This window comes from Ylistrum balloti, unplaced genomic scaffold (genome assembly GCF_031769215.1).
Source record: "Ylistrum balloti isolate Yb309-2 unplaced genomic scaffold, AGI_CSIRO_Ybal_v1 Utg369980, whole genome shotgun sequence".
Lineage (NCBI taxonomy): Eukaryota > Metazoa > Mollusca > Bivalvia > Pectinida > Pectinidae > Ylistrum > Ylistrum balloti.
This window is the reverse complement of record NW_026782068.1, coordinates 350,056-376,140: the sequence shown is the minus strand read 5'-3', so window position 1 is coordinate 376,140 and position 26,085 is coordinate 350,056. Positions and strand designations below refer to the sequence as shown.

Here is a 26,085-nt window from a genome sequence, read left to right as displayed (position 1 = left end):
TTCAAAGAAAAGACTAATGAATTTAGATGGTCAGACTCATATACAAGTAGCTTCATCATACATACCAGTTCTATTAATAGAATAAACAAACGTGGATATTACAAGGTATCAGTAGGAAATTTATTTCTTTATTTCTTATATGTGTACTACGCATGATAGTCTTGTACGTGTACTAGGCATGATAGTCTTGTACGTGTACTACGCATGATAGTCTTGTACGTGTACTACGCATGATAGTCTTGTATGTGTACTACGTAATCTTGTATGTCATAGATGGAAGCATCTCGAGGCATTTTGCCAAAATTGTGAATTGCATGGCCCCGGGTCTCACATTCCCCCGTGGGAAGGAGGTAAAGTTTATTATAATTTATATAGGGAAACTAGATGTTTTGAGCATAATTTGTTTAATTTCCATTGATAACATTCAAACTTGCTTAGCATTATGAGTGAAGGATGACAGCTTGATGGTATGCCTATATTGATCCTGACTGACCCCCAGGAATGATGGGTGGAGCCAAAAGAGGTCAAATTGACTTAAATTTTAAAAATCTTCTTCTCAATGCCCAAGTATGGTAGCATCAAATTCATGGAGAGAAGCGTCTTAAGGTGTTTTAATTACCTAAATGGGTCTCACATTTTCTCCTGTAGGAGGTTAACTTCACTGTATTTTTATAGAAAAAATACATTTTTGTGCCAAATGTTATTTCCCACTTGAAATAAACTTGTCGATATCATTAGTTTTGGATGACAGATTTGATGGTATGCAGGTATTGACACAGGCTTACTATCATCAACATCACATTTTCTGTTTTATGGCTACTTATCCTTTAACCTTTATAATCAATAATTTTTATGGCTGGTGACCGTCATGGCCTGTACTTTTTTATTCTTTGTTCTTTTTTCGTTTTTGTTCAACGAATGGTTCTGCACACTACTCAGTATAATTCAATAACAACAAAACTCTTGATTATTTGTACACAATATCTTTACTGAAATGTACAAAAGATCAGTAACTGCACATTTTTTTCAGATAATTTCCCTAATTGATTACCGTTATCATTTAAATTTCCTGATACCTTACAAGGATTAATGGTAGGGAAATTGTGACATAGCTGTACACAGGAAAAATATTGCCGCCAGTTTTAATTGGAAAATGTGCATCTGTTCACAGCCATGTAATAAATACAAAGAAAAAATTTCCTCTAGCCACTTAGAGTTAATTAAGCTTTATCCCTTATCTGCCATAAAGATTTTGCCCCAGTCATCTGTCTCTACTTTGAAGCAATCAATGAGAAAAAACCTCTCTCACTACCAAAGCACTCATACAAACTCCTCCCATTCACTCTAACATATCTCCAATTCACTTTAACACACAAACCCCTCCCATGCACCATAACCCACCCTGCTCTAGATCAGTCAATGTAACCATAATAAATGTATCAACCATGTATCAACCAAAATATCTGACATGTGATGTTTTAAACAGGGTACCTAGAACCTAGTCTGAGTTTCCTCTGGCCCCACTACTGGACTTTTGACATTTCAATTGATAGAAAATAGACATTGTATCTATTCCTTTAAAGGTCAATAAGAGGTTATCAGCCAAACCCTAAATAGTTGTTAAGTAAAATGCCTTTGTTGACCCCTAATAAATGCTGTACCTCTTGTGGAGTTTGTAAAAAATCGCTGTTACTAATATCGGTGAATGATAGAATCTGTTACATGTACGAGTTTGAGATCAAAGCCAAGACTGAGATGTTATAGAAAGTTAGTCTCAGGCTGAGGAAAATTCCTGAGCATATACAGAACATATATTCTATTTCTCAAACAATCATTATTTTGTCAGAATTTGAACCAAACATTATTTTTGTTATGACAATTGTTGGTGCTAAATATTGCATAAAGGTACAGACAGATCGGCCATGACAGAATAATCAAGGACTGGGTTGTGGCTGAGGTTACCTTGTGTACGAGAAAAAGTAGACATGTTTTATAATTTAACATTATCAGTAACTTACATACAACCCAAAGTTCACTTATTGGAAAATTCTTTGATATTCAGAAAAAAAATTAAAAATTAAAAAATCAATAGTTTAAAATTGCAATCACAGATTGCAAAAAATTTCAATGGCATTTTACAAAACATCCTCTACCTGGTAGAGAAATGATTGGTTTGGAGCAGCGAGTAACTTTAACTTCCAAGCATTTAGATAGATGATGCCCTAGAACCTTTCAGTCTGATCCCAACGATGGTGTAATTTATAATCCTAGTGAAATTAGGGTATGTTCTCAACTCCTTCACCAGAATAATTTATAATCTTAGTGAAATCAGGGTCTGTTCTCAGCTCCTTCATCAGTGTAATTTCTAATCCTAGAGAAGTCAGGGTCAGTTCTCAGCTCCTTCCCCTTGTTTTTCTTTATGGGTTACAACACCTTTACTGATAAGATCTGGGATTTCTACTGCTAACCACGGTCCAAGCTGCAAATTTAAAATTTCAGTAACTAAATACAATTCAATAATTAATGTTATGCTTGTATTTCATCATTATTACTTATTTTTTGACAGCAGAACCAAATTTTTACTTTACTTTTCTCAACAATTATTTTTCTTTCACCTTGTAATACAAACCATCTACTTACATTGCTTTACTTAATCAAATGTATTCCTGTTTGTTTCAGTCATTTGTTGGAGAAACATGTAATGAACAGGTGAGTAACAGAAACACTTACCCCTAAAGCCATAGCATGGGCAATTCCAAATCTCGATACATTTCTGGCCCACAGAGGTTTGAAGTGATCAGTCAGGCAAATTTTTCCTCCTCTGAAAAAAATGAAGTACCTGTAGTTTAATGGCAATTTTTTTTAAAATCCTGTTTATTCTAGATGTATAATCTAAAAATCACTTGAGTGGTTTATGTTACATTCTAGTGAGATGAAATTTATTTTTGTCTTAGTTGTGACCAAGTCAGAACCCTTTATAAAACTTTACCAAAAATAATAACTAAAACAAAAGGATCGGTTATAATTTTACTTGGAATTCTATTTATTTACAAGAAGAATAATTCTTGTCACAATCAGGTAGACTAAATCTCAATAACTTCAGATTCTTGATTAATTAGCAAAAACCTGAACTTATACTGATGTTGTGTGTTCAATTTGTTTTGGCGATTCATCTCCAAATGTATAGGTATTTATTATTTTCATGTTGGTATTCTTTAAATTGCCAATGGGATCTTACGCTGCAATATCTAGAGAAAAATTGCCTCATTGCTCAGGCAACCTTATGTCCAATTTTCATGTAAAATCAGGTTATTTTGGTTCCATAGTGAAATCAAACTAAAAGTTTATATTATGAGATGTATGTGTACCATACTTTACCTGTACATCTTGGCAGTTTTACCGTCCAGTTCAGGTAATGCTATTTCTGGGGCTGTTGTTGGGTAAGTCACAGGTATCTAAATTAAATGAAGATATATATTGTACAACACATGTAATATCTGACATATAAAGCTAGTATTTCACCAATGTTTTTTTGTTAGAGACCTCAAGGTCTTTTCAATGTCTCCGTTGGGGATCTAATCAAGGAGCTGTACCTCTAGTTAACTAGTCAACAACTAGGCTGAAGGATGAAGGGAGGTTCTTTCTAGCAATTGAAGCAATATATTGCAGATACATTTGTCATTTGTAATGCTTATTTCTTTACCAGAGACATGATGAATAGTAAGGAAAAGACAGTCGGAATTAAACCTCTTACTCCACTTGACTGTGATTTTGCAAGGGTTACGCTCACCAGTGCTCTATGCACCCCTTAAACCATCTTCTATATATACTCCAGGGGTTACACACCCTTTGAACATTTCCAAGCAAATGTGTAATAATTTAATAGATCTAAAGCAAGTTTCAGGAGAAAAAAATTACCAATCACACAAACTGATCATTTCTTTTAAAATTAGTATACAAAGGAGCAACGCCCAACTTCAAAGGCAGTACACCAAACCATTATGTAACTTCCAGATTCATTTAATGTACATCAAAGGATCAAACTAGTCTTCTTGTCTTAGCCCCAAAGTCTAAAGGAACCTTCAATTTTGCCATGAAATGTTCCTGGGATGCAAAGAGCAATAATGAGTGTAACCCCTTGAGTATCGAGGACGCCCTTGTTTGTCAAAACACATAACACTTTACTTTCAATCAAAACCTTGGATATCTTTAGGACTACGAACTTACATCAAATTCAACATCAAATTCATATTTGAGAAGTTCATGGATGTACCAGCAGCGCCCAAACCACCGAGTGCCCTCTTTGTTGGATTCTAGACGAAACCAGTCGTTGTCAGACTCCTTGTTGTTCTGAACATACTGAAATCATAAACCGAAAATATTTTCTAGATCTTAATTGATCAGTCAAAATCGGCTTTTCAATGTAAATGTTTACATAATCAATTGACTTCATGTTCCATATCCATAGAAAGTGAATACTTTGTCTGCTGCCGTAATATTCTTCCTTTTTGTAACTTTACAAGGTAATCTTAAATGGAATATTATTGGCAATAAGCATTTTTTAACATAATATGAATTTAATTTTTTGGTAAAATGCAAGAAATTATTAAGGTACTGATGACTGGTTATGAAAAATAATAATAAATTGTCGCATCCGTTTACAGTTAGATTATCTATTATATCTCATCATTGTCCCAACAATACACATCACATTGGGGAAACATATGGTATGTTGACACACTTCTTCATCCAGTTTCTTCATATGACAATTGAAATGGTTCTGTATGTCCCATACCTGCAGCCTATTAATGTCCACTGCTGTCAGTTTAGAAATAATTTTATCAGAAGGGCTAGCAACAAATATTGCCGAAACTCTCTGGAGTTCTTTAAGTACATTTGATAAGAAAACACATGTACATTTTCTGAAAATTGTATAATACAATCAGTAGGAAAATTTCATGATTAATTGTCTTCTTTCATATGATGTCCAAATACACCTGTCACTGTTAACAGCCACTCATGGCATTATAAAATTCAGGATTTACCCCTTTTTTAGATTTTGTGACATGAAATGTTAAACAGGCGTCCGACTTTCTGATTCTGTCCATAAGAATATACATTATTTGCTATCAAAATAGCCTGACTACTATTATTAAAAATAATACTAAAACAAATACTTATGCCCACTTAAGATACAGAAATTTTCGGTCTAATTTTTGTTGGCTATGCTCACAGAAATTTTCGGTCTATAGTGTTTCTTCTTTAAAAAAAACTATTCTTTGTAATATAACACAAATGTATATACACTTACCACAAGCACAAGCTGAAAGGCGATATAATCTAACATATGTCCTGATGTAGTCTCCATAAAGCGTCCATATGGCTAATACTGTCTAACTTTCAATGTGTAATGTCAAATGACTGTCAGCTGAATGCCATATTGGTAGATAGAACTAAGATTTTGCCATATATATTAAAGTCCGATTCATTCAAAATTACCTTAATCAATGACATGTATTCCTCTTTCAGTCGCACGACCCATTGTTCGCCATCCCGAGGTCCTGCCTTCGTTTTAAGCAAAGGAATCTTTGCTAGAGTACGTTTCGTGGCTTCGTCCACCATATTTTCCGTTTAGTTCTCTCACTTACACGCTTGGTGTCAGTCGGATCTCTGTGAAGCATTTTGAAGATTTAGATTATGTCAATAACAAACGACACGAGCTACACTAAATTTCCGGCTAACAGCACAGGATCGACGCTCATCAGGAACACATATTTTTTTTAACATTTCTTAAATGTAATAACTCCGTGTACACACTACCTATCCTTTTCACTTATTGCTAATATGCAATAGACATTGCCTAAATGAAACTGATATAAGATAAATTACTATTAATTACAAAGTAAATAGAAATCTTGTCAACACCAATAATATCATTAGAGGTTTCAAATTCATCCACGGATTCCAACTCTTAACACACAATATCATAACAAACTCATGAGTTTGCTTTAAAAACTTTTTCCTCTTACTTAATTTAATTGAATGGCATGATTTACATGGCAGCTTTCCTCAATGAGGCAGAAGATGCCTACTTTTGTGGAACACCTGGTCTTATTCTCCTTGTTCTTTATACTTCATATGTCTCCATGTGATTTTTTGTTTGTTTTGTTCATGTTTTGCTCCAGTTTTACTGAACTTGGGTTTGCATGATTATTTCGCATTTTAGAACTTCCTTTGTTGTTTTAGTGCATAATTATACTAGTATCATTGTGTTTTGATAATAATGTAGACTTTCAACTGTGTAATTCTTTCCTCACTTGTCTGAAGAGAGGGCAGGTAGGCTTGTGCCAATGATCCACTAGGTCTGTCCATTCAAGCAGTGTCAACTTCTTCCATTCACAACTTCTACCTACATGTGATAACCACAAGGTATGGGTCATGATTGGGCATGGAGCATGTGGGATGAAGGGCTACAAAGTTTGTTCAAATGACAAGAAACAATTATTCATGCCCTATGGGAGTGTGAAAAAGTACAAAGATTTTTACAGAATTTTGAATATCTTGTGGACAGTCTTTCAATACCTTTTGCATATAATAAAGAATCCTTTTTATTTGGAATATTGAATAGGAACAATATCAATTTTGTAGTGGACAACACAATAATATTGATAATGAAACAGTACATCTATAGCTCTAGATGTTTAAAAACGGAATTATCTATTCATGGTCTCAAGAATCAAATTAAGGAAACATATTGTGTCCAGAAATTCATAGCTACTGGAAAAGGGAATCTGGTACTGGATGAGTTTAAAAAAGTATGAAGGAAATGGGAAAAGTTAATTGAGATAACTTAGCATCATAAATTTGTGTTTCTAGTATGTGGTTCTACATTCCCAGGCAGCTCCCTCTTAATTTCTCTGTCTCTCTCTTTCTCTCTCTCTCTCCCTCTCTTTCTCCTTCTGAGATGTATTCCTTTTATGTAGTTATGTGTATTTGTTCTGTGTTTTTTGAGTGGGTGAAGTATGAGGGATAATAACATGTAAGAATGTTTGTATAGGTGTAGTATAGGTAAAGAATGGGTGAATATGTATACATAGTGGAAAAATGAGTGAACACATCCTTCAGGGGAGTTTGTACAGGTGTATGTTATATATATGAAGAATTAGTGAAAATGTAGTGTATGAAATATAAGTGAATCAATCTTTTATGAGTGTTTTTGTTATATAAATGAGGTGCAGGTGAAATATGAGTGAATGTAGTATAGGTGAAGGATGAATGAATATATCCTATATAATTAATATACCAGTTGGGAGTGTTGTATAGATGAAGTGAAGGTGATGTATGAATGTAGGTGTATGATGAGTGACTGAAAGAAGAAAAGCTGAATGGGATATAAAATATAAATGAGAAAGTGTGGTATGTTTATTGTCTTGCAATGTATCCTGTTTGAAGAAAAAAATAAAAAGTTACAAAAAAACGTTTGTTCAAATGGATGACCTTAACCCACATTTATCAATGCGTTGAACATTTTTAACTTCTTCTCAATTGCAAAAAAGGAGGCCTATGATGCTAACATTTGGTTATTAGTGTGCCAGGATGAAGGCCTACAAACTCCATTCAAATAAATGAGTTTGGCTTACTTTCAATGTCACTGGGGTCAAATGTCGTAAAATCATTACTGGACTTCTGTAAAATAACAAAAATGACTAGAATATCAACATTTGCCCAGCAGCTTACTTGGAAAAAGTTTGATCAAATGAATGACCTTGACCCACTTCCAAGGTCATAAAGGTCAAATGTGTTGTAACCTTAATGTCTTCTCATGACTAAGATGCCCTATGTAATGGTATAAAGCCAGTAGCATGCTTGTATGAAGGGCATGTCATTTTAAATATTTTTTTCAATTACTTGACTGTAGCTGTGACTTTCATCGGTTGATTTGAACAGCCTTGATATGTCTGTACAGTAAACAAGAAAATTTCTGCCAATTAAAACCAACAAAAGAATATATATCAGTTTTGTTTCCTTTATTGCTCCTTCAGTCAATATTAATCACATTACTTGTTACACCCTTACAAATTTTCATACACAGGTATAGCTCAACAATATAATGTACTCAGTAGACTCAAGATTCAGCACTTATTTCAAAGGTGAATTTACATATATAAATATCTAAATAGTTAAACTAAACAACTCATAGAATGATGATATCATGAAATATGTGAAAATTAGATCGAAACTGAAACAAATATACACTGCTGCACTACATCTGTATCTAATGTGTTACACAACAGCTGTTTATGTGTTTGCTAAAAAAAAGATACAAAAAGTCTGTTTTTTGTGCTGCCTGTAATCAAGCATATGTTGTAATCATTGAATGAATACATTCAAAGCCAAGTCACGCTGAAATACCAGCTATGTCCCTGTAGAATAATTCTTAAATACCAGGATTAAGTGATTCCAATATCTGTATTTACAGCTTAATATATGTTACCATGACAACTGTATTAAGCAGTGTAGTAATTAATCAGAAATCAATGTTTATAGTGTAGAAAACACAAGCATGCCTACAATTCACATAATGAAGTGCTTTATATCATATATTACATATACTGAAGAAACATGCTGTTTAACACAATACTACAGAATTTAAAACAAAGTTATAAAATCCTACCAGTCTATTCATTATCATGGTTTCTTTTTCGTTGTTTTGACCGCAACATTTTGCAAGATATGAATTTTCTTTTAAAAGGTTTATCGAGTGAATTTTGCTAAATTGACCTCATCTGAAATTTAACTCACAGAAGATATAAAAAAAATTAAAACTGTTCATACAGTTAATATATGACTCATACATCAAAAAATAAAGCTGGAATCAGCTGGTAATTTATCCGACAGAAAATCAGCAATATTGACAGATGAAAATTTGACTGTCATTTGAGGTGTAAATTAACAAAATAGAGGTAAACAGAAACCCTCTACCTTACTTGACTTTTCCATGTAGGTCTGGAATCAGTGAAAAAAGATGAAAGAATGTCAGAACAATTCCGATTAACAAGCATATAACATTTATCAACAAACACATGATTATTTTCATTCTGTATCAGTGAAATCTACTCTGAAAATTATAATTCTAGAAAAAAGACACTCCTTACAAAACCCAATCTGATAGTCTCTCACTGGACTTTGCAGTATCATAATGTTTGAGGGTAAAATTATTTTGAAGTTTTGTCCGATGCTGAATTTTTCTCTGAAGCTTCATTAGGAGTATTGCTTTCTTCTGTTATGTAATGACTAGGATTTCTATCCATACATTCCTTCACTTTGATAAAAGTGTCATTACAAGCATCAACTTTTTCTTCGTTGTCCATGTTGTCATGGATACACTGAAAGAAGTTCCGCATCTCTACACCACATCGGCTAGCCACCATACTTCCCCGACAGGCACATTCCCAATTCAAACTTCCATCATCATTACGAAAGCCTGAAAACAAACAAGAAAACAAATTTCAGTTAAGTCTAAATTTGGTCAACATGTCTGGAAAAGTAGATTTTACAAATTTATTCCAATATTTAAATCAAATCCCTGCAACCTTTGCTAAAGATTCCTGCATCCCATACAAGAAAAAATATATCTACATCCGTTTGATTTTCACTCACTAGTTGCATTCCAATTTCATTTCTGGAAATGTTCAGTTGCATATATCCAGTATCACCAAATTTATCTGATATAATCATGTCAACCTGTCCTTGTCAAATTGTGGAAAATGTTAGTATCACCCAATTTTTTTTTTGATTTTGCAGAATTTAAAAAAATTCAAAATCAATTTTCAGGTCTAATTTGACACATAACATGGAACATATAAATATATACAAATGTGATAACTATACAATACAAACATAACATAGATTATTATATAAATAAATACGAATGTGATAACTATACAATACAAACATAACATAGATTATTATATAAATATATACAAATGTGATAACTATACAATACAAACATAACATAGAACATTATATAAATAAATACGAATGTGATAGTTATGTAATAGAATTGAGTATGGGTTCTTTTTCTTTATGGCTCTTTAAAATACCCTGTCACCCTAGATTTTGAAGGGATATGAACAGATAATAGATGACATGATGGTGGTTACACTAAAATAAATCTTTAGGGGGCCAGAAGAAATTAACTCCAACTTGAAAATTGTTTATTACAAGTCAACAGTATCGGTAGTCGCTTTATCAATCGACAATAGAAATGGATAAGCTACACAACTGTCAGATAAATGCTGTGTATTTGACGACAAACATTCATAATTTAGCAGTATTCTTATTTCAGCGCTATCTGTAATGATAGTAGGGTGCTAAAATATGATTATGCTAGGTAGCAGTTTATGGAAGTTGTTTAAATGGAAATTGTTGTGTATGCATAATTTCATCATTGGGCTAATTTGCCAAAGAAAGAGAATGTGCTTAAATTTTATCCTGCTAAGTACCTTTATTAGTAACTTAGGGAGTTGCTTCTATTCTGTTATTGTTTCATTCATTTAATTAACGATGCTTTCTGTAATGACAAGAAATGATCCTGAAAACTGGAAAAACTACAACCAATATAATCACAGGTTTCATTACTTCTGGGAGTTTTTTCTGTAATCTTAAAATGCATCATTCATAATTCTAACAATTTAATTTACCTACAAATGACAATGAGAACAAATAACACCAGACATTTTCATATAAATACTATTTATTGATTAAAAATGAGAATTTATTAGTGAAACTATACTTATCAAATTAGTGCATTGTTCTATTTCATACTCATGCCATAAAATACTAACTGAACATCAATTGCAAGTTGATGGTGAGAAAATGACATCTCACTGTATATAAGATCTTGATGGGAACTTTTTTTAACTATTGTGATTTTAACCATATTTATTCGGTAATTAGCCCCTCTTTAGCATTGTGCCCATCCACATCTATCACATTAAAGACAATGGAGCCAACATCAGTTTGTGGTTGATCAGCAGGGTGCTTCACATTGAGTATAGAAACTAAATAGTAATTACAATTACAGACAAATTAAATACAGTCAAATCTGTCTACATATGCCATTCAATGAATAAATGAGAAAAGTGACCTTTATACACAAATGACCTTTATACAGAGGTTTAATTGCTATGAATTGCAATACATAAGAACTGAAATAAGATGACCTTTATACACAAGTGACCTTTATGTAGAAGTTCAATTACTATGAATTGCATTATGAAGAGAACCAAAATAGTGACCTTTATGCACTGGTGTCTTTTATACAGAGGTTCAATTACTATGAATTGAGCAAGATTTATGCTAAAAATCATGTGCCAACGATAATGCACATTTTGGCAAAATCAGGAAATTTTTAGCCCAACTAAAATATGCAATATTAAATTTAATGTTTATCACTGCTAAAATACCTGAAAAAATGTTTAATATTTTCGTTATGTTGAGGTTTGATCATGAGCCATCTCCTAAATCTTCTTGATCTTCATATTTAGGATACTGTTTCGGGTACTTATTCATACATTTCTGCATTTCCACTAAAGAGTCTATACAAACATCAAACTTGTCACTTTTGTTCCTATGTTCATGAATACATTCAAAAAATGTTCGTGACTCAACACCACACTTGCTGGCTACCATATTCCCTCGACAGGTACATTCCCAGTTTAGATTACCATCTTTGTCAACAAAACCTGAAAAATAACACGGAAATGTCTGAGATTTTTTTTCCATCACTAAGTTGTGGAAATGTGAATTTGTTAATCTGATCAGGAAAAGTACTCAGTGTACTTCTTATTACAATAGTCACATTATTTACCTATATTAATGGCATTTAACACTGTATTTAAAATTACATGGTCATTGAATTACTTGTTAAAATAGAATAAAAAAAATAACAATACTATTCATAAATGTACTTTTGGAAGGAACAAATTTAAAAGAAAACTTACAAACCACATATCCAACAAGAGTCATTTAAAGGCCTTTCTCCACCATCACGAAAAAGGCCGTCTGGCAGTTTTGATAAAATTTGAACTGTAAGCTGTGAATGTTTGGCTTATCAGAAATGAAATATGTACATTTTTTGTAACAAGCTGTAATGTCTAGCTATTGCACATTGTCATATAATAAGACCAACTTATACTCCAATAAAAATCAATATCCTAGTTTATAAGTAAGCAATTCAAAGTAATGCTTCAGACAGAATTTTAACAAAGGGCAACAACTCTGTAATTAAATGGTTGCAGGCCCTGAATTTGGTACACTGCACATTCTTTCAGTATGATCAGTGTGCTACACATAAAGTTTCACAAGTCTCAGTATTCTATTTTAAACATTGTAAGGAGAGATGGGCCACCAACAGACTCTGGATGAATGATTATTATTTGAACAGATGAGATGGTGGCTTAAAAATGCAATATACTGTAAAAACCTTTGTATCAAAATTTTTAAGCACCTATGTAATTTGTGCAGGTATTTTCTGGAACTTAAACAGGGGAAAAAAAGACCCCATTCATAAATTTTGTGTGTAAACAAAAAATATGATGTCCAGACTGCCCCAAAAACCTGTGACTGACCGATATCTAGGGGCCATCTTCAACATTAATAGTGACTCCAACTGCACATAATGGTAAACATTCTTATCTAATAAAATATATGTACACACTGTAATTTGATCCAGTCATACATGTATATAACTATCAACATCCAACATACCTTTCATAAAATTCTCTGGTCTATCAATTTCTTTTGGTATAGGTAATTCACTTGGCTTGTTGGCATCTTCTACAGTCATAAATACATATTTGTCTTTACCTGAAAAAAAAAAATATGCATATTGGTCTGACAAAAAATTATCAATGACAACAGAAGGATGTAATGTCCTAGATGTGACTGTAAAACTTGTAAATTGAAGGTACAGAGCTGTAGGCTGTTAGCGATTTATGAATATCACACCAGAAGTCACTGTACATAGGCCAGTGACTGTAATATATATCACTGTCATCAAAAACTGGCAGAAAGTAACACACGTAAACATTAGAGTATTTGTTTCTGTTATTTTTCAACTTTCATGTTAGTGGTTTTTTATGTAGTTCATTACTGGTACATAGAATTTTATTTGTTCGCAGACAAATCTGAATTTGTTTCAAAATTAAGGGTTAATTGACATAAAATATCAAAATTGCATACCTGGAATGATATGCCTAAATTACTTATTTTGATATTGAGTCTAACTTCAAAACTTCATGTCATTTAGTCTTATTCCATATAAATGGTTTCATTAATATTTTCATTCTCCTAAAATTACTATTTTTGGTTGACCACCCCTTGTTACATTAACCGATACAAAATCTAGATTAGCGATACAACCATACGTTGTGAACCACACACATAGCGAACACCAATACTATTCTTGATATTTAATCAGAGAAGTCAAAGCCCTTTACTTGGGGGATGGTGGAGGGGCAACTACCATACTTATTCTAATATTTTTTTTCCGATCGTAAATTTCTCTCTTAAAATTACAGGTCTTTGCTGACACGAATGTGATTTTTATTTCATAAATATGGTAATGGTGACTTAATGGAAAATGAACCATCTTCGGTAGCCCAGATTTTAAGGTTAATATATGGGCATCTGGGTTATTTAATAAAATAACCACTTGTCCACAAGCACCTGTCTGAATGATATTTTAATGTCAATATCAATATATTTTGACTGTGAACCCTTTAGAATAATAAGTAAATGTAAATGTTAATAACAGCAGAATTATGTGAATACTGTCATCATATTATCATTTTAGATACAGAAATCTCCGGGTCTATGAAAAGGATCATTCAGATCATTACTGGTCCCGTGACCTTCCGAAGCCGGTCACATTTTGCAATGATATTGCAACAATTCTGAAGAAAACAAAACCTTCACCAAAATATTTCGACATTTTATCTGCATGTACTTTCGGATAACTTACCGTCTTCCTGGCAGAAGGACATGATGAAATGTTTTGTTGTCGTTATAAAACTTCAGACAGCAAATACACACGTGTGTTTACCATTAAGCAGGACGAGGTTTCGCTAAGGCTTCGATGCATAGAATACAAACATTCAACTGACATGTAATGGAGGCGACATCTGCTGGCCGATTGCAAATAATAAGGGGGTGAACTGTAAGTTGCCGATAAAAAAGACCTTCTGGACGGTTAAAAAAAATCCACCGTTGATTTAAAATTATTATTAGGGCCCCGCATCGCGATGCGGGTGCCCTATAGTAATCACCTTGTCCGTCTGTCCGTCTGTCTGTCCGTTTCGCTTTCCGCACGATATCTTGAGAAGGAATGATGAGATTTCGATGAAACTTGCTTATGATACCTGGTACATAAGTCCCTCGCTCAAGTTCGATGTTCGCCAAATTCCGCGCATATTTAATGAGGCTGCTGCAATCTGATTGGCTGAATGTTTTACATGTCTGTCGGTTTCGCTTTCCGCGCGATATCTTGAGAAGGAATGATGGGATTTCGATGAAACATGCTTATGATACTTGGTACATAAGTCCCTTGCTCAAGTTCGATGTTCGCCAAATTCCGCGCATATTTAATGAGGCTGCTGCAATCTGATTGGCTGAATGTTTTACATGTCTGTCGGTTTCGCTTTCCACGCGATATCTTGAGAAGGAATGATGGGATTTCGATGAAACTTGCTTATGATACTTGGTACATAAGTCCCTCGCTCAAGTTCGATGTTTGCCGAATTCCGCGCATATTTAATGAGGCTGCTGCAATCTGATTGGCTGAATGTTTTACAGAGAATATCTTCTGAAGGAATGATTTGGGATTTCTTTAAAACTTGCTTCGTGATACTTGGTACATAAGCCCCTCATTCGAGTTCAATGTTCACCCTGTCCGTCTGTCTGTCCGTCCGTTTCCCTGTCCGTCGATCCATATATCTGTCCATCTGTCCATTTTCATTGGATTTTGATGAAAGTTGCTTTCAATACTTGACACCTGTCCATATATTTCTTAATATTAAGAAACTCAATCATAAGGGGTAGGTATTATGCGGGGCCCTTCCTCGACATTGGTCTAGTTATTATTACATATATTGTTATATTGTTTGTTGTTTAAGTATTGGTGTATAAACTATGTAATGGAGAGGGCTTAATAAGTTGGTAAAACTTGTGTCCAATCCTATTGTACGAACTTTCTGCAACAAATAATTATTTAATCAAAAAGCATACCAAAACCATCGTTTTCTTTAATTCTTAACGTTCTTATGTGTAAGTGGCTGGGAAAAAATGCACTTCATCGATCTTAAACACGGATCGTGTATCAGAATCGACGATCATGATACACAGCCAAAAAAGCCGTCACACTTGAATAAATATAGTATACGGAAATGCCCATATAAATGATCTGTTACAATTTTGTCCTGTTTTGACACTTTTACGCTAGTTTGACTACATCATGACGGTTTAAACTTTCGACAATGATCAATTAGTTTAGATAAAGTTCTAGTATTCATAAGACTACAGCATATACATAGTGAATGTGTCTATAAACATTGGACTTTTCTTGTGGCATATATTGCCAATATAAATGACCACGGACGAAAACTGACAACTGACCAAACAAGACGGTTCAATGCTTTATCGTACATTGTCCTAGCATGGAGAAGGTGATCTAAAATAGAGTGTGGGAAACGTTAAAAGTAGAATTGTGGTATTACGTGGATGTTGTCTACGTGCTTAATCAGTAGAATGAATCGGAGTTGAAAGCTTGACCCAGGAATTTAGCTATACTGGTTCACCAGACACATTGAACATGGACGTCAGGATCCTGCTCTTCCTACTACCAGGTAAATGTAAAATGTCTTCCTTTTTATAAAGAAACTTGCCTTTCCGTATATTGTCAAAATATCTCATGATTTTGGTAAATTGAAGAGCGTCTTCTGAAACTTGGAAGACAATGCTCCTTATCAGACTTTCAAATACTACTACAGCAATGGCGGATCAACATGGCAGCGTTTGAACACGTGTCCTTATCAGTAATATTATGTTTACATCATGTACATATGTTTAAATATGAGTTGTTTTATGACGCACCAACGAAAAAGTAGTCCAACTAAAAAAATTAGCGTTTTGCACGTGGCCTGCATGGACTGTGCAGGGAATCCCCAGTACCTCATTTCCACCGGGAAGACCCACACACTCCATACCTTTGCCCTCACGCCATCAACAAGACTGGCATACTTTCCCTCAGACGCCTCTTGGCATCGCTCTTTCCCCCGAGTCACAGGGTGTTGTACGACGATAGAACACGGGTCAGGTTGCCCGGTTGGTCACATAATGGGCAGTTGGGTTTTTCTGCCAATCCCCATCAATGCAATTTGGCATGGCTCCATCTTCTTACCTCAGAGAACGTCTTTCTATTGTTCCCATCTAGTCCATGCACCCTAAGATCCCATCTCTACTATATAAATTCACCACTAACGCGCACTCAAATATGACATCTCTACTCTAAAAACATCACTCTTGTCGGCCATTAGACAAGAGAAAACCCTGTCTGATGGTGTACAGTGCCTGCTTCATTATGACGATTTTATAGTAATTTCTCAAAATATTTGTATCTAGTCTTTGTATCTAACATCGATGAAACAATTTTTAATTATTTGCATAGGAACACAATACATGTCCTAATAATATATCTGGCCCACTACACCCAAGTTGTACATTGCAGAAAAGCTTAAAAGTTTGTGACAAGGTACACATATAAATAGCTAGACCTCTAAATATAAATCTAGAATAAAATAAACCACTATATTGGCAAATGGTTAATACAACTGCACGATCTTTCATGACTCCATAGTCAGTCAATCCAATGGTTGGTTGGCTGGTCGGTTTGTTGGGCTGGTTGGTTGATTGGTTGACTGGTCGGTTTGTTGGGTTGGTTGATTAATTGGTTGACTGGTCGGTTGGTTGGGTTGGTTGATTAATTGGTTGATTGGTCGGTTTGTTGGGCTGGTTGATTGATTGGTTGACTGGTCGGTTGGTTGGGCTGGTTGATTGATTGGTTGATTGGTCGGTTGGTTGGGCTGGTTGATTGATTGGTTGACTGGTCGGTTGGTTGGGCTGGTTGATTGGTCGGTTGGTTGGGCTGGTTGATTGGTGGGTTGACTGGTCGGTTTGTTGGGCTAGTTGACTGGTTGGTTGATTGGTCGGTTGGTTGGGCTGGTTGGTTGGTGGGTTGACTGGTCGGTTTGTTGGGCTAGTTGACTGGTTGGTTGATTGGTCGGTTTGTTGGGCTGGTTGGTTGGTGGATTGACTGGTCGGTTTGTTGGGCTGGTTGATTGATTGGTTGACTGGTCGGTTGGTTGGGCTGGTTGATTGATTGGTTGATTGGTCGGTTTGTTGGGCTGGTTGATTGATTGGTTGACTGGTCGGTTGGTTGGGCTGGTTGATTGATTGGTTGACTGGTCGGTTGGTTGGGCTGGTTGATTGATTGGTTGACTGGTCGATTGGTTGGGCTGGTTGATTGGTTGATTGGTCGGTTGGTTGGTTGTTTACAGGTTTTCCTTCTGCGTGATTCATCTTATCACTAGGCGTTGTCTTACCAACGAATGTTAGTGATATTCTGGAATGAAGAAACCGTCTTTGAACGCGTCAAGTGTAGTTATGATCGTTTTCAGACGAATCTAGGTCCCGTGTCGAAAGTTGTAATGGTTGTTCTCGGACGAGTAGAGATTCGACTTGGAAAATAGTATTCTCAGACGAATCTAAATTCCAAGACAAAGAAACCGAAAATACCGACATATTAACGGAATCATAATGCAAACGCAAATTCGATGAAACTAAGGACGATAATATTTGATAAAGGAGATAGATTATGTTGACATGTTGGTTTTTTTCTCTGTTTCTGGCACATAAGGAAATCTGCCACATCGGGTACAACCAGTGGTTCATAAGACAGCTTATTATTAATGTGTTCACGGAGCAAATTTCATAAGATATCTTATTTATGAAAGAATATATCGAATGTAGTAAGTAAGATATATAATTCACTAAATTAGATTTTATTTATTAAATTATCTTAATAAACGTTATCGAGTACTGGATCATTGCTCCATGGATAAATGACAGCTTTGCTTGACATAGGTCCAGTCAACACGACAAAAGAACGGGATGGCGTACAATGATGTTGACACATCTTTCACACGCATACGTCAGTCAGAAACGTCTTTTCGCAACCATTAAACATTTATCTACAAGGCTTGGTTTTAATACACGGAATTACTCAGATGTAACCGACCACGACCACGACACTGACAAATACATCTAGACCGCGGGCAGTTTAAGTCAAAACTCTTCGAACTAACGACAGCAACCCAGCAGCGGACCCTGATAGTTGGATCTGAAGACATGTTGTAATTGTTTGTAGTTTTGCCGCAATTATGAAACAATTTGTTACATTTTGAAATTACTTAACTGTCTTGCATATATTTTTTGCACACTGTTGATTTAAATTTTCCGTCAGTACTTCTTGGTAAAATGTTAACTGTGGGTATATCGCTGGTTTATTTACAGTGGTGTGCGGTCAATGTCCATCACCATGGAATCTAGAATTTCAGGATTCCTGTTACATGATCGTTAAAGAGAAGAAACCGTGGGCTGAAGCTGACGTAAATATATACATATTAAAATGATTTTAATACAAAATTCTTGATACCAATATGTTATTAAATCCTCAATGAAACAAGCATTTTCATTGGTAAATAATTTCACCCCAGAACATAATAAAAATGGACGCCATTTTGAAACATCACATTTCATTGTCCTATGCTTTGGTATAATATTTTAAAATGTCTGTAGTTTGAGTTATAACCCAAAAACGTAAGAATAAATAGAGCTAACGATAAAATATCCTATGATCTTGTTTTTCGCCTTCAATATGTCGAACCAAATTGAAAAAAATTATTGTGGATATCCGTAAGTAACTTGTGAATATTCATGAACAATGCCAATGAAACAAATAAAGCATATTTACTAGCATTTTTAATTCACTGTTTCACTCCCTACACAAACTGCACAATTTGTTAACAGCCTCGAGCCTTTAAAAAGTAAAATTTATACATAAAAGTCGTTCTATTTATAAACCATGACAGGAAAACAAGTGAGGAATATTGATTTGTCATCATTTTTAAGTTCCTCTTTTGCGCTTTAATTTTCAGCGTAACTGCGGGCTTCACCACAGTAATGGTCACCTCGTTAAGATAGAATCAGCTCAGGAGCAGGAATTTCTCACAAACCACATCAGGTCCCACCAAGGTAATTACCCACGGATTACCGACTTCTAATTACTGTTCAGTACAATTAGTGTTTATTCAATGTAATATAGTAGGCCTTTGTACATCAAATATAATGTAGATTTCTTTCTTTCAATAACAGCTCTTTCGCTGACTCTCCCTCAAGAACGCGAATGGTCGACGAAGTGTTATCATGTTCTGTCTTCGTCGACCTAAACACGACACTTATTAAGCAATAGAATGAAAGCATTATGTGTATCGTGTACCTGCCATTGACCTCACAACGAAGGAAAGAGGGTGCAAAGGTCACCAAGTTCTTGCTTCTTCTACTTAAACACGAAGGAGCAAGCCAGAGATGGCACGAGGGCAAGATTAAATTTGATCTCTCGTTACACTTGTATGTAAGCTGTATTCTAAGGGACTTGTTCCACAGAATATGGAAAAGTTTCGTGGTTGCCATGGTGACGTCACTGGGAAACCATTCCTTAAGCGATATGGAATGGTGTTCTCTATATTTGTTGATAAACCAGATGATCATCTTGTTTGCCGGATGTTATTCTCAATAAAGATAATGTGGCACTACTTATTTCAATTGGTTACAACGTCCATGGCAGGCATCAGAAAACGGTTACCCTACTGGAACACCTGTTCTTATTCTCTTTGGGCACTATTATTGTCAAATTTAAATATTTCATTTGTTCATAATTTTGCCTTTGCGTAATCCATTTTTGAGTTCAAAACATGCTATTTTGTCAGTACTTTTTCATTCATTATTTTTGCGATATGTAATGATATATTTATCAATGCAGTGGACAGAAATGGTCGCCATATTTTTATCTCGGCTATTTTGCCCACTATCACCATGTTGTGGACCATTCTACTCGCCTTACATTTGTGGTCCGCTTGTAGTTCGTCTGTGGTCCACCCGTGAACAGATCTTGTTACCGCTATTCTAGTTCTGAGAAGTACTGAACGGAACTTTCTCAAAGTTCATATGTAGGTTCCGCTTGATCAGTAGTTGTGTCTGTTTGATTTTAGGACTGACGAGAAAAACAAAATGGCTGACAGGTGGCCACAGGACTATGAAAGCATGTTATTACTCTTCTTTGAGGAGTACGGGACGGATCTTTCGAAAATTTCAAATGTCGGGATTTCTTTGGCCCTAGTTATATACTCTATAACAGATCAGAAGAGCAATTTATCATACAGACGGCCATCTTTGATTTTGCTCATGAAACTTTTTTAACACTTTTTCTAAAAAAAATACTGGACGGATCTTTCTAATATTTCATATGAAGGCCCTTAGTTGTGCCGTTTAGATTTCGGGACTGGTCAGAAAAAAGAAAATGTTTAAGGAGTGGCAATCTTGGACTTTGGCCATGCAAGTTTATTATCATTTTCTCTTAGGAATTACTGGATGGATTTGATATTGGAACTGATCAGAAGAAACAAGAGGCCAATAGGGTCAGTATCGCTCACCTGGTTGACTTCCTGAAATTTGCTTCACCTAAACTAAATGAAACAAATCTATTGTATTTCCCCCACTATATTTGCCTCTCCCAACCAAGGGAGCCTCCGAGACCCACAGTTTTTTCTTTACAAAATTGATTTTCTTCACCCTAGGATGCTTCAGACAAAATGCTGACATTTCTACAGAAGAAAACGGCATTGAATGAATTTGCTGTTCTGCTCCTATTTGGCTCTGCCCCTCTAGCACAAGGGAGCAGAGACCCTTTGTTTATGCATTATTGATTCCTCTTCACCCTAGGATGCTTCAGACCAAATTGGGACAAAATCCAATAATTCCTACAAAAGTGGTTGAATATTTCCCATATTTGGTCATGCCCCTCTGGCCTCTCGGAAGGTCAGGTCAATTGTTTATACAAAATTAAGTCTCTTTAAATAAAGGACATTTTGGACCGACTTGGTACAAAATCCTCACCTTCCTACAAAAGAAGGATTTAAAAGGATTTGATCCATTTTTTCCAACTAGGCCACATCCCTCTGGCCAAAGGGGGCTGAGACCAAATGTTTTCCAGTTTTAAGATTATCCAATATCCACTGGGCAATGGGCCTCCAGTATGTTGTTCAATGCTGTAGTCACATGTTACTTAGAGGAGACTCTGCCTTAAAATAACCCTGGCTGTTCATGGGGTAATGAACATGACAAACAAACAAATCATTGAAGAGAATATGAAATTAAAGTCCTGGACTCACTTTAGGTCTTAGTGATGGGAGATTTTTAAAAAATGATATTCTGGAATTACCAGAAAAAAATCCTTCAAAATTACTGGCATCTTTTGTACTAAACGTATGTATCAACTTATTGCAGCTGAATATGCTGGGGAACTGTGGACAGATGGAACCGATGTGGAGGTACAAGGCGAGTTTGTGTGGGATTATCTATACCAACGCCTTACCTATACTAACTGGAAAGCTGGAGAACCAAACAACCAGGGCGGCCATGAACACTGTGTGGAGTATGGACGTTCCTATAACTATCAATGGAATGACATTCCTTGTGACAGGAGCTACCAGTCCATCTGTGAATTTGAGTATGTTCCTATGATCAGGAAATATTACCTCTTCTAATATTCACAAAAAAGATGTCTCTTTAGGTTTATAAACCTTCCAGTTCTAAATATTCAATAAAATATGATATATATGATATATAATACATATAATATTAAAAAAAAAAAGTTAAATAAATAAAATAGAGTAGTGCCCTCGGGTGGATCTGTATAGGATTCAATAGAGTAGTGTCCTCGTGTGGATCTGTATAGGATTAAATAGAGTAGTGTCCTCGTGTGGATCTGTATAGGATTAAATAGGGTAGTGTTCTTGGTTAGACCTGTATAGGATTAAATAGAGTAGTGTCCTCGGGTGGATCTGTATAGGATTAAATAGAGTAGTGTCCTCGGGTGGATCTGTATAGGATTAAATAGAGTAGTGTCCTCGTGTGGATCTGTATAGGATTAAATAGGGTAGTGTTCTTGGTTAGACCTGTATAGGATTAAATAGAGTAGCGTCCTCGTGTGGATCTGTATAGGATTAAATAGAGTAGTGTCCTCGGGTGGATCTGTATAGGATTAAATAGAGTAGTGTCCTCATGTAGATCTGTATAGGATTAAATAGACCAGTGTCCTCGGCTGGATCCATATAGGGTTAAATAGAGTAGTGTCCTCAGGTGGATCTGTATAGGATTAAATAGAGTAGTGTCCTCGTGTGGATCTGTGTAGGATTAAATAGAGTAGTGTCCTCGGGTGGATCTGTATAGGATTAAATAGACCAGTGTCCTCGGCTTGATCCATATAGGGTTAAATAGAGTAGTGTCCTGGTGTAGATCTGTATAGGGTTAAATAGAGTAGTGTCCTCGGGTAGATCTGTATAGGATTAAATAGTGTAGTGTCCTCAGGTAGATCTGTATAGGATTAAATAGAGTAGTGTCCTCAGGTGGATCTGTATAGGATTAAATAGAGTAGTGTCCTCGTGTGGATCTGTGTAGGATTAAATAGAGTAGTGTCCTCGGGTGGATCTGTATAGGATTAAATAGACCAGTGTCCTCGGCTGGATCCATATAGGGTTAAATAGAGTAGTGTCCTCGGGTGGATCTGTGTAGGATTAAAAAGAGTAGTGTCCTCAGGTGGATCTGTATAGGATTAAATAGAGTAGTGTCCTCGTGTGGATCTGTGTCCTCGGGTGGATCTGTATAGGATTAAATAGAGTAGTGTCCTCGGGTGGATCTGTATAGGATTAAATAGAGTAGTGTCCTCGTGTGGATCTGTATAGGATTAAATAGAGTAGTGTCCTCGGGTGGATCTGTATAGGATTAAATAGAGTAGTGTCCTCGGGTGGATCTGTATAGGATTAAATAGAGTAGTGTCCTCAGGTGGATCTGTATAGGATTAAATAGAGTAGTGTCCTCGTGTGGATCTGTGTAGGATTAAATAGAGTAGTGTCCTCGGGTGGATCTGTATAGGATTAAATAGAGTAGTGTCCTCAGGTGGATCTGTATAGGATTAAATAGAGTAGTGTCCTCAGGTGGATCTGTATAGGATTAAATAGAGTAGTGTCCTCGGGTGGATCTGTATAGGATTAAATAGAGTAGTGTCCTCAGGTGGATCTGTATAGGATTAAATAGAGTAGTGTCCTTGGTTAGATCTGTATAGGATTAAATAGAGTAGTGTCCTCAGGTAGATCTGTATAGGATTAAATAGAGTAGTGTCCTCGTGTGGATCTGTATAGGATTAAATAGAGTAGTGTCCTCGGGTGGATCTGTATAGGATTAAATAGAGTAGTGTCCTCGGGTGGATCTGTATAGGATTAAATAGAGTAGTGTCCTCAGGTGGATCTGTATAGGATTAAATAGAGTAGTGTCCTTGGTTAGATCTGTATAGGATTAAATAGAGTAGTGTCCTCGGGTGGATCTGTATAGGATTAAATAGAGTAGTGTCCTCGGGTAGATCTGTATAGGATTAAATAGAGCAGTGTCCTCGGGTGGATCTGTATAGGATTAAATAGTGTAGTGTCCTCGTGTGGATCTGTATAGGATTAAATAGAGTAGTGTCCTTGGTTAGATCTATATAGGATTAAAAAGAGTAGTGTCCTCAGGTAGATCTGTATAGGATTAAATAGAGTAGTGTCCTTGGGTGGATCTGTTTAGGATTAAATAGAGTAGTGTCCTTGTGTGGATCTGTATAGGATTAAATAGAGTAGTGTCCTCAGGTGTGTCTATATGGGATTAAAAAGAGTAGTGTCCTGGTGTAGATCTGTATAGGATTAAATAGAGTAGTGTCCTTGGGTGGATCTGTATAGGATTAAATAGAGTAGTGTCCTCGTGTGGATCTGTATAGGATTAAATAGAGTAGTGTCCTCGGGTGGATCTGTATAGGATTAAATAGAGTAGTGTCCTCGGGTAGATCTGTATAGGATTAAATAGAGTAGTGTCCTCAGGTGGATCTGTATAGGATTAAATAGAGTAGTGTCCTCAGGTGTGTCTATATAGGATTAAAAAGAGTAGTGTCCTCAGGTAGATCTGTATAGGATTAAATAGAGTAGTGTCCTTGGGTGGATCTGTTTAGGATTAAATAGAGTAGTGTCCTTGTGTGGATCTGTATAGGATTAAATAGAGTAGTGTCCTCAGGTGTGTCTATATAGGATTAAAAAGAGTAGTGTCCTCGGGTGGATCTGTGTAGGATTAAATAGGGTAGTGTCCTTTTGTGGATCTGTATAGGATTAAATAGAGTAGTGTCCTCAGGTGGATCTGTATAGGATTAAATAGAGTAGTGTCCTCGGGTGGATCTGTATAGGATTAAATAGAGTAGTGTCCTCGTGTGGATCTGTATAGGATTAAATAGAGTTCCTTAACAAGAAAACATAAAGCAAAACGGAAACTCAACACTACAAATTGTTTTGTGGTCAAATTCCACCAAATGTCCTTGTAGCGTTGAGTTTCCTATTTGCTTTATTATAAAAAAAAACGTTCATAATTTCTTTTAATTCTAATATTCACATAAAAGATCTTTTGTTTTGTTTGTTTACTCTTTACATAAAAAGTTTCTTTTAAGTTTTTCAAACTTCTTCTAATATTTGCACAAGAAATGTTATCTTTGTAAAGTTCATAACCCTTAATTTTTCTAATATTCACATAAAAGATGTGTATTTATGTTAGAATCATATAGAACTACATCCATGACCATATAACAGTTTGTAGGTCTTCAAACCACCCTCCGTGATTATGACGTCTGTGTACATGTAATTCCTCGTCAACCTATACCAGACTTGACATCCCTTTACAGTCACCATACATAATATTGGGGTACCGCAATGTGCTCTGAGAGAGACTTGTCCCTGATGTCATTATCTATCCCGAAATTCTACATATACTTGACCTAACACCATTTTGTATTGCATATCTTTACTTGCATTGCTGAATGACAGGGCTAATAACAGTGTTGTTTTATTTACAGGAAGACAATCACAGCATAAACAACAGACATCTTGGATCCTGAATAACAGTAAACAATCACTGTACATCACTTTACTGTTCAGCACAAATATTCAGAATGAAATATATACGCTTCCTATGGGACTTGACATTTCTGAAGTTTCTTGTTTTTATTTTTATTGTTGTGTTTTGTTTCCCTCTTTTTGTATATTTTTTGTGATATATTCTTCAATTCCTATCCCTGATTTATATTATAACAGAGTACAATTTTGACCCTACCTGATTTATATTATAACAGAGTACAATTTTGACCCTACCTGATTTACATTATAACAGAGTACAATATTATCCCTACCTAATTTATATTATAACAGAGTACAATTTTGACCCTACCTAATTTATATTATAACAGAGTACAATTTTGACCCTACCTGATTTATATTATAACAGCGTACAATTTTGACCCTACCTTATTTATATTATAACAGAGTACAATATTATCCCTACCTAATTTATATTATAACAGAGTACAATATTATCCCTACCTAATTTATATTATAACAGAGTACAATTTTGACCCTACCTGATTTATATTATAACAGAGTACAATTTTGACCCTACCTAATTTATATTATAACAGAGTACAATTTTGACCCTACCTAATTTATATTATAACAGAGTACAATTTTGACCCTACCTAATTTATATTATAACAGAGTACAATTTTGACCCTACCTAATTTATATTATAACAGAGTACAATTTTGACCCTACCTGATTTATATTATAA

General features: G+C 35.3%; 3 protein-coding genes across 3 annotated transcripts; 1 reads left to right on the top strand and 2 right to left on the bottom strand.

Moving 5' to 3' along the window:
- Positions 1 to 967: 967 nt before the first annotated feature.
- LOC132547824 (ubiquitin-fold modifier-conjugating enzyme 1) lies at positions 968 to 14,689 on the bottom strand. The gene is made up of 6 exons (XM_060211626.1): positions 14,331 to 14,689; positions 5,500 to 5,670; positions 4,228 to 4,359; positions 3,379 to 3,455; positions 2,731 to 2,821; positions 968 to 2,479 (listed from the first exon to the last, which is right to left on the bottom strand). The coding sequence occupies exons 2-6, from the start codon at positions 5,620 to 5,622 to the stop codon at positions 2,387 to 2,389; spliced, it is 516 nt and encodes a 171-aa protein (XP_060067609.1). The 5' UTR covers positions 5,623 to 5,670; positions 14,331 to 14,689; the 3' UTR covers positions 968 to 2,386.
- Positions 8,009 to 14,334, bottom strand: LOC132547825 (mitochondrial intermembrane space import and assembly protein 40-A-like). Its single transcript, XM_060211627.1, has 3 exons — positions 14,027 to 14,334; positions 12,772 to 12,870; positions 8,009 to 9,484 (listed from the first exon to the last, which is right to left on the bottom strand). The coding sequence occupies exons 1-3, from the start codon at positions 14,046 to 14,048 to the stop codon at positions 9,216 to 9,218; spliced, it is 390 nt and encodes a 129-aa protein (XP_060067610.1). The 5' UTR covers positions 14,049 to 14,334; the 3' UTR covers positions 8,009 to 9,215.
- A 1,182-nt stretch (positions 14,690 to 15,871) lies between the features above and the next one.
- LOC132547809 (lactose-binding lectin l-2-like) lies at positions 15,872 to 21,941 on the top strand. Its single transcript, XM_060211612.1, has 4 exons — positions 15,872 to 15,905; positions 18,631 to 18,725; positions 19,275 to 19,371; positions 21,682 to 21,941. Exons 1-4 carry the CDS (start codon positions 15,872 to 15,874, stop codon positions 21,939 to 21,941), a joined length of 486 nt encoding a protein of 161 aa, XP_060067595.1.
- Positions 21,942 to 26,085: the final 4,144 nt, after the last annotated feature.